The sequence below is a fragment of the Bidens hawaiensis genome, unplaced genomic scaffold (assembly GCF_021521415.1).
Source record: "Bidens hawaiensis isolate Kalapana, Puna unplaced genomic scaffold, B.hawaiensis_p1.1 tig00025838_1, whole genome shotgun sequence".
Taxonomy (NCBI): domain Eukaryota; kingdom Viridiplantae; phylum Streptophyta; class Magnoliopsida; order Asterales; family Asteraceae; genus Bidens; species Bidens hawaiensis.
Window position 1 is genome coordinate 275,802 of NW_027494153.1, and position 9,852 is coordinate 285,653.

A 9,852-nucleotide genomic window follows, 5' to 3' on the forward strand; every position below is an offset into this window, starting at 1 on the left:
ACATGTTAAGACATTACATGTTACATGTTAAAGTCGTATAGATACGTGTTATGTATTCGTGTCTCGTTTATAAATTGACAGCCCTACTTTTTACCCAAAGCTAAAAGTATTATTGTTAAAGCATAAGTCTACATTCATACAATCTATTAAAACACAAACATTTAGCCACGATAATTTCTCTACCCTAATATTTACAAACATCTTTACATATCCTTCTCCCCTCCCCGTCCGCTTCTAGCGATATTTGAATAAACACGATGCCTCCTCTCTCGCGCATAAACCACCCAAAAGACGAGCGAAAACATCACCGCCAACGACACCATCAACAACCCGACATAGACCCAATTAAGGTACCGACATAGCCCTGGGCAATGATCTCTAGAAATGTCAGTAAAAGTCTTCCGAACAAATGTGCAATCTTGAAGATCCACCAAAAACGGACCGTACAAGCACAACGAGTAGCCTAGTTCGATCCCAGCCGACATTTGGTTAAACGAGTCAGGTGTTAACCGCCCCGTGGTGGTGCACACCTGGTCAGATGATACTTGACAAACATATTTGCTATATACGCTTGAGGCGTTACTCAATGGTACTTCACCGGGTTCACATGTTCGGTTAGTGAAGTCGGGATTGAACGGGTTACAAAGGGGTGGCATCTTCGGGCCTGACTGGTTGTAGTAAAGCGGTGCGTTGGTTGGTGGGAAGTTGCCGTTTGTCACGTTATTTATGACTTGGTTGATCACGGTTATGAGTTGAACCGTGACCTCTTTGGACCTCTTTGAGGTCTCGTGAGCCGTGACGTTGTCGACACATGGAAGGATGTCGTCTAGAGTCGTGTGAGCTGTCGGGTTTTGGACCCATTGGTTCATCGCCTCGCAGCTGTCTGCGGTCACACTATTAATATGGCAAGGTACAAGTTATTATAAACTTTAGTCATATATGGACTTATGGTTAAAACTTAAAAATGAAAATTAATGAACTTACTTGTGGAGACAAAGGAAAACGCTACATAAAATAAACGTTACGGTCACAAAAACCCATCCAAATACCACCAATCTGCAAGGATTCAGTTAATATATATATATAAGAAGAATATCTAATATATAATAATCAGTTTCATTAAAAGAAAAGAAAAAGAACTTTACTCACGAGTAAACCATGCATTGCAAGCCAACGATGGAAAAAACTGCAAGTAGTCATTTTAAGAACGTCACTCAAGTAATTAAAATATTAGCAAACATCGAACAAATTGCATAAAATCTAAGGGGCAATTCTAAATTCGGTTGTCTGTTGTTATATATTAAAAAAAAGTTGTTCTTGGTCGGGTTAGGTCACATGATAAAAAGATAAAACCAATTTTCCGTTTCAGATGTAATTTTGAGAAATCGTTCCACCAAGTTTATATTTCCTAAGTTTACAAATTTAACAAAATATCCAAAACTAAGGTATAATAATAATAATAATAATAATAATCGCAACCATCGGTTTCAACTTTAAATGTTGTAATATACCAGGTTGATTTTTAAAAATTGTTAAAACGTGTGAGCTAAATGGTGTTTGGGCTTAATTGTTTAAATGGTTATATTGTGTTTTTGAGTTTAATTGCTAATGAGTTTAGTTTGAAATAAGCATAATTGCTATTATTATATTTAATTAATTAGTTTATAATAGGTTTATATAATTATATTTGTATAATTTTAAAATCTTAGAGCGAAAAGTACAAATCTTAGTTAGTAAAGCTAGTTTAAAACCTGCGTTCCAAACTTTTGGCAGCCATTGATTTTTTTATGAGGAGCTCAAAGAATTTAAGATACGTGTGAAACTGCTGACAACTGTTGATTTTATTTATGCTAGATAGACGAAGATTTTGACAAATAACTTTATTTTTACAAAAAAAAGTACATGTGCCGAGTCCCATGTGGTTTCACGTGGACTACGACTTCACACAAACGGATTGGCGGATTCTATTACATGAGTTAATGGATTAGTAGATTAGCCATGACAAACATATGTATTTTTAGCCTAATTTTAAACAGTTGGTAGACCTGTTTAATTAAACCGTTAAAAAGATTCATTTACATAAAAACAAGCAAATCAAAGGAACTTACTTAATCCAAGAAATGTCCATAGCAGCATCACTGCAGATATAACAATCAACGCTATCGCCCTACAAGAACACATACGCATAAGACCTCAAAATAATAAAATTATTTCGCATTAAGTTTTACTATATTAACTGTATCAAACAAGAGGTGATATGTGTACACAACGTCACATACACGGATTGAAGGATGTACTGAATATCTTTTTTATTCTCTTCAGTTCTCTTAGACAGTTCAATAGCCGAAGCATTAAGTTTGGTTTGTATCTCATCAATGTTAGCCTGCATATCAACCGGCAAAAACACTTGTGCAACGGCTACATTCTTCGCAGCAGCAAGATCATCCGACACGTTACCAAGTGTCTTAGCAGTTATTTCGGCTTGATTAGCGATATACTTCAACGCTTTTGTTGTACTTAGGTGAAATTTCCCCTGACCCGTGTATAAAATAATGCATCCAACACTACATATTATAAGAATTACATAAATTCTAACTATCATTTTTTTGGTAACTAGAAAATAAGGGTATTACTTACACTGTGGTGATGGCGAAAATAATTAGAAGAACAAGAGATACAGTGTAAGCGGTTTTCGAATAGCCGCAAGGTTGTCTCCGGCAACAACAGTAGCAGAAGCATGTTATAGATAAAAATAGACCGAAGATCACGAACCAAGCTGCGCCTACAATGATGAACGGTGCAGCCGTGAACGCCACAGACTGAAAAACATGTGCATGCACACATAAGAATGATCATCAAATTGTTGACTATATATAATCTTTGATACAAGAATCAACATCTCAATTCTCATTTATCCCATCGTTACATGCATATGTTTGCGTGTTGTTTGGACATTCATCTTATTATAAATTATTAATTAATGAAGAATTTAATTATAAAAAGAAAATAAGACCCGATTAATAATTCTAAAAACAAACATATATTATAAAAATAAAAAGAATAAATCAAAATCATTTATTGCTTTGATCAATTATTCATATTAAAAAAAATATTCTTTTAACATATAGGAGTAAACCATGTATATTTGTAAATTGTATGGTTTACATATATTTTTAGGTGATATATAATTAATTATACACACATTACCAACAAATTACCATCTTGTATTAAAAACATTTAAGACAAAAAATTATCTTATGTTTTTTTTCTGCTTTTTAGTAGAACAGGCTTTGCGATTCAAAAGGGGATAGCGGCGCAGCTTGTTGCTCGTTTACCCATTATCCAGATGTAGCTCGGTTTGTGTTATATATAAATTAAAGGATATGCAATCAAAAAAAAATTATATGGTTTTTCCAGTTATTCTTCTTTTGTAATTTTCAGTTTCTATCAGTATTAAGATAAAATCAAGAATCTTATGTAAAACCCAAAATCTGAAAATGCTTCCCGGTTTTCTTCTTATGGAATGTATGTTTTAAAAGATATATAGGCACGTAAGGTTTAATATAAAATAGATGTACCTATTTAAGGGGATTTACATGCAATTCTGGTTTTTTCTTTGTTCTTGATATTATTTAGGATGAAGATTAAAGGGTTTTGATGAATATATTCTAATTTAACAAACAATAATTCAAAACTGGAAATAAAACAGAATCAAGAAACATACAGCCCAATAATGACGATCTTTGATGTTCCATCCTCCTTTGTATTTTTTGATTTTATCAAGAGGATCTTTTCTTGTTGTTCTTTCTTGTGCCAAAGCAAGTGATGCATTTCCATTCTTCTGTTCATCCCCAAGAAGCCTCTTGCTCCCTCTTTCAGTTTTCCCTACAAAATCTAAAGAATAATAATTTTTTTTTTAAAAAAAAATCTCATTACCTCCTCTAAGAATATCCCAGAAATTTTCTTCAAGAAAAAACAAATTTTCTTGATGAGTCAAAGACATATTAAGAAAAATAATAACCTGAAATGGGTCTTGATTGGAAGATGGTCAAATGGGATTCTGCATTTGATATAATGAAAGAAAAGGCAAGAAAAAGAAGAAGAAAAGAAACCGGGAATGGGAATGGGAATGTGAGTGAAACCCTTTTTGGCATTATGATTTTAAAAGCTATGTTTTTTTGTGTTTGAAGATGGTGTGCTTTCAAGAACACAGCCATACAAAATAAAATGGAGGCCGAAATTTGCTCTATGTAATGCTTTTTTGTAGGGATTCTGACATGTAATCTAGGTTTAATCTTGCATTGTGTATACATATTTTTAAATATTATAATATTTTGAAGTGTAACTAGTTAGCTAGAAAATCATATGATCATCATGATATAAATAGTATTTAACTAGTTTTTAACCGGCGCAACCGAGCAGGTCGGTAAGTTCGGATAGGGGTAAAACCTAAGCTTTGAGCAGATAAGTCAATGCGAATTCGGTCGGTTTCGTGATGCACATTATCGTATCGGAATTAAAACCATATATAAAACAAAAAAATATAAAAAATGAGGCGAACCAATGTAAGGCTCCGAACCCGGTAGCCCTACTTTAGCGTCGGATTTACTCATAAACACAGTTCTTACAAATCAGAGTAATTAAAACTTTCGCGGAACATTAAAAACTTTCATAAAACATTACAGCAATCCAAAACTTGCCTTAATTAAACATTCTTGTCTTTCAAAATAAACGTCAATTAACATTAAAACATCTTGAGTCTTCAGATGCCAGTCTCCTATTCGCCCACCATGTGCCCGCTCAAGCTAGCTGTCTCATTCTACTCACCTGCTTGCATACTAAAAGTCAGCTACGCTGAGTGAGTTCTAGTTAATCGGACGCCATACAATACATACACATACATACATATCCGAAGATACATATCCATACTTAATCCGTTACCCTACTACCATACATACATACATATCTACAATCACTAACCTCAGTCTACCGAGAGTACGTTCATAGCCCGCCGTCTATACCTGTACTCAAGATCGTAAACACGTAAAAGGTCCGCAGTCCTTACCTATGTTCACCAGTTATGGTACGTGCAAGGTCCGCAGTCCTTCCCTGTACCATCCTATATTGACAACACGTACAAGGTCCTCAGTCCTTCCCTATGTTGCAACCTAAACCATAGCACGTACGAAGTCCGCAGTCCTCCCCTATGCTAACACAACACAAATATAGCCGTATAAGGTCCACAGTTCTTTCCTGTGCTGATGCCTATCTACATTACGTATAAGGTCCTCAGTCCTTATCTACGTTGGCTTCTATCTCCTATAACATGTATAAGGTCCACCGTCCCTATCTATGTTTACATCTATCATCTACATCACGTATAAGGCCCGCAGTCCTTAACTACGCCATCACCTGCCAAGTCTATGTCCAACAAAAGTTAGAGGGATTCGCCATCCTAACTTACTATGTCGAACGTAGGACTCACATACCATTAGTGTACCTGTACACACATACTTCACATATACAATAATTACATTATAGCATAAGAACACTCTAGGCGTTCTTTACATCATTCATTTAACAACCATACCCCTTGTCGATACGTGCAATATCCGAAGATCGTTCACGCCCCGACAAGTGTTCATTTGTAATGTTCATACATCTTCGATATATAATATTCGTACCTTTATTTTTAACCTGACAGTACGCGCAATATCCGAAGATCGTTCGCCTACCGACAAGCAATCATTCATATCCATCACATATATCACATATGGCATACACTTATAACTTAGGATAAATGTATTAACAACACATCGAGTATGCACACAGCCCCGAAAACATAACAAGGAATGGGGCTAGAAACTCACCTGAATCCTGTTACGCTCTCCGTTAATCGTTATTCCCTTCTTGAGCTGTGCACAGCTAACTGTATAATATTTACATGTATCAATTAACTTCTACTACTCATGTTGTATTTCTATCTTTATATAACCCACAAAGAACGGGGGTCCGGGGGCAGCGCCCCTGGCAGCAGGGTCTATGGGCGGCAGCCCCTAGCAGGGTCCAAGGGGCAGAGCCCCTGGCTGGGGTCGAGCTGTCTTAACACATTTTTCATTAGGTTTTTAATTTATTTTCCAATTTGCTAACTCCAGCGAACTTATCATTAAGCCAACTTAACACTAAGCGAACTTAATATTAAGCGAACTTACTGTAAGCGAACTTAGTGTTAAGCGAACTTAATATTAAGCGAACTTAACAATAAGCGAACTTAACATTAAGCGAACTTACTGTAAGCGAACTTAGTGTTAAGCGAACTTAACATTAAGCGAACTTAACATTAATCGAACTTACTGTTAGCGAACTTAGTGTTAAGCGAACTTATCACCAGGCGAAGTTATGGCTTGGCGAAATTATCATCCAGCGAACTTAGCTTATGGCGAAGTTCTCATCAGGCGAACTTAGCTTATGGCGAAGTTGTCATCAAACGAACTTAGTATATGGGGAAGTTGTCATCAAGCGAACTTAGCTGCAGCGAAGTTGTCCAGCTGCAGCTACTGTTCGTTCCTAATCCCCATAATCATCTTCGTTTCTTAACCAAACAACTCGATTTAGGTATCAACGAAATCGTCTAAGCAGCGCCTACAAACCCTAACCATTCAATCGTTCAAAACATCGGGTTTACAGGGTGCGATTCATGTATATACATACGGGTTTTTCATGCTAACGATTAACCTATCAATCTGTAATCAATTTCAGTAAGTTTGGCCTCGTTGGATTCGTTTTTACCATACTAAGACAGATCTATGATTTCAAGATGAATCCGAACCTAAATAAATGATTTCCGATCCTAGACGTACCTTAAACGAGTCGAACACGAACACGAGCTGGTCTTTGATGTTGCTTTGGTCCGTCACGATGATCTAGCACCAACAAGCTCGGGTTCTCATCTCCGGAACTTGGTTCGGGTTGTGTGTGTGTTTTGGGTGTGTGTAGGGATTATGGAAAGATGGAATGGGAAGTTAGGGTTTTAGGATTGTTTAAGGGGTATTTATGTCCCTTAAAGCCCATGGACCTAAGGCCCATCCCACCATCTTAATCCATGTAATTGCCCAAGTCCATGATTCTTTCTATATTTAATATTAATTAAATATTAACACTCGTTTTTAAATCATGGACTTCTTTTATTTATTAATATAAAATTCGGGATGTTACAACCAATGGGGTGACATCGATCGGTAAAACTCAAATGTTGGTAAAACCTGACCGTTGTCGATTCCGGGCGTTGAGACAGTGAGTCCATTGGACTAAGATTGTGTTTTTCAATCAACATCTTTGTCACCATGGTAATATGGTCACCAACTTCTATTAGCTTTGAATTAAATGTTTCCTTAACTTTTGTTGGTGCATGATGTCAGTAGTTCAGTGTCGAGTGTCTGTAATCGTGTTAGTTAGATTTGAGTTTTGTATGTAATCGAAGTTATCACAAGTTCGCTAGTTATAGACGAACTTGTGGAACAAGCGAAGTTAGGAACAACTTCGCCTGAACATACCAGGCGAAGTTGTCGCCTATATATTCAGCTAGGTTACGGCTGATTCAAAAAAGTTATTCAGTTAGTTTTTCGTGTATTCGAGTCAGAGAGTTTGTATTCAGTGATCATACTATCACGTGTTTACTGTTGGAATACAACGTGTGTTTGATTATCGTATCGTGTGTTAGCTCGTATCGTTTTCTATACTTGTAACGTCTTACGTAGGGATTCCGCACCTACGTAGAACGCGATATCTCGTGTTGATCCGGCTGGGAACCTACAATTGGTATCAGAGCTTTTGCTCGATTGTGTGGTTCGGGATTATCACGCGGGTGTAGAAATCGTTCCGTTCGACTATTCGCGGGACGAGTTTTCTGAGTTTTTGTGTCATACTCATCTCCTACAATCATAAACAACCCATAACACCTTCACAAACCTCGTAAAATCCAGAAATCAAACCTGCATATTCATCATGTTCATCAGGCGAAGTTGCCGTCACTGTTCGTAGGGTTTCAGCGAAGATATAAGGTTAAGCGAAGTTATCCACAACTTCGCCTACCTTCTCAAGTTCGCTTATCTCAAGCGAAGTTACCCATAACTTCGCCTACCTCTCAAGTTCGCTTACCTCAAGCGAAGTTATTCTCAACTTCGCCAAATCAGGCGAATTTATAAAGGAAGCGAAGTTCATAATCAGCGAAGTTCTGACTTAAGAGAAGTTGTCCACAACTTCGCCTACAGTACTGTTTAAAATAAAATTTTTTATTTTTCGAGTTTCTTTGGGTTTCGTGAAAGATGTCTTCAATAAACATTACGGAACTAGTTAAGATGGAAGTGGAAGCGGGTTTGGCTACAAAGGCACCGAAGATGCTTAAGAAAACTGATTATGTAGCGTGGAAAGATCGTTTTGAACAATATGTCAAGTACCAAGATGCTAAGATGTGGGTGTGCATACAAGATGGTTACATTCCACCTACTACTGAGTATGAGGGTCGTGATCAGATCAAGAAATACAAAGAGATGGAAGAAGAAGAGAAGAAAATGTATGAGGCCGAAAGCAAAGCTCATGCAGCAATTACAATGGCTCTTCCACAAGAGATTCTGCACACTTTCAGAAAGTATAAAACTTCCAGAGAGCTTTGGGAAGCGCTTGAAAACCGGTTTGAGGGCAATGTGGGAATTCGTGCATCGAAGATTAAACTTCTAAAAACCAAATTCTCGGTCTTCAAGTATCTGAAGAATGAATCACTTGATGATATCATCACTAGATATTATCATCTGATGACTGAACTCAGCAACTATTCAATTGTTTACAAAGAAGATGAGATTGTTTAAAAAACTTCTTGATGCTCTCCCACCGAAATGGGAGATGTATACTGCGTTGATGAGAGAAGACAAAGACTTTGCTGACTATGACCTGGAGACAGTAGTTAACAAGCTAAGAACGTTTGAACTGAACATGGTACGAAAGGAGACACCTACCGATCAGGTTCAAGATCCGGGTATGTATGGTGCAAAGGTTAACTCAGGATCAAGTTCGAAAACTGAATCATCTGCTTATTACTCTAAGGGAGAGTCAGGCGCTAGCTCAACACATGAAGGACATGTATCTCTCAACATGAATGGTGATGTGTGCTTTGTAGCTGGAGGATCAAATGCTTCTCAACCTCAAGCGACCAAGAGTAGTTTTTCCTCAAGTGTTTCAAACAACAACTACTCGAAGATGCCCATGAGTGTTAAATTTGCTGAACAGCAGTTTGCTCTCTATGCATCTTTTATTGCTTCGTATGAGAATTACATTCAGGGTAAGATTGTTGATCCTGCAATTTTGGATGAAGACTATGATCAGATCGATGCTGATGATCTGGAGGAGATGGATCTGCAGTGGCAGATGGCTATGATTGTGAGAAGGGTTAAGAGGTTCATGAAGAAGACTGGCAGGAAGTTTGTCGGTGAGAGGCCAGGGTTTGATAAGTCGAAGGTTCGCTGTTACAACTGTAAGCAGAATGACCACTTTGCAAAAGAGTGCAAAAATGAACGTGTAGAACGCAGTCAAAACAGATCTACACAGCAGAGTGGTAGTGGTAATGACTATAAAGCCATTATTTCCAGACAGAACGAGGAGTACAACTGGAATCTGCATGTTGAAGAAGTATTTGAACAGGCCAATTTGGCAAACATCGAAACTGCAGATAGTGAGAAGGGAACTGGCGAAAATGAAGCTTACATGGCAGATGTGGCAGACCAGCTCTCCGAGGTAAGTACCGAACTCCCTTGTACTAAGTGTGAAAATCTGTCTGAACAACTGACAACTATAACTGAT

The 9,852-nt window shown here is 37.4% G+C and overlaps 1 protein-coding gene across 1 annotated transcript; it reads right to left on the reverse strand.

The window, feature by feature from the left end:
- Positions 1 to 200: 200 nt before the first annotated feature.
- LOC143572413 (uncharacterized) lies at positions 201 to 4,003 on the reverse strand. Its single transcript, XM_077057584.1, has 6 exons — positions 3,937 to 4,003; positions 3,725 to 3,885; positions 2,638 to 2,819; positions 2,280 to 2,564; positions 2,109 to 2,167; positions 201 to 919 (listed from the first exon to the last, which is right to left on the reverse strand). The coding sequence occupies exons 1-6, from the start codon at positions 4,001 to 4,003 to the stop codon at positions 204 to 206; spliced, it is 1,470 nt and encodes a 489-aa protein (XP_076913699.1). The 3' UTR covers positions 201 to 203.
- Between the last annotated feature and the right edge of the window lie 5,849 nt (positions 4,004 to 9,852).

What these genes read in the sequence shown, in the direction of transcription:
- LOC143572413 (XM_077057584.1), bottom strand. Translation starts at nt 4,003, where the DNA reads ATGTCTTTGACTCATCAAGAAAATTTGTTTTTTCTTGAAGAAAATTTC. An exon ending in AAGATCGTCATTATTGGGCT is followed by an intron (nt 2,820 to 3,724) that starts GTATGTTTCTTG and finishes CATGTTTTTCAG; the next exon opens with TCTGTGGCGTTCACGGCTGC. An exon ending in CAGTACATCCTTCAATCCGT is followed by an intron (nt 2,168 to 2,279) that starts GTATGTGACGTT and finishes GTGTTCTTGTAG; the next exon opens with GGCGATAGCGTTGATTGTTA.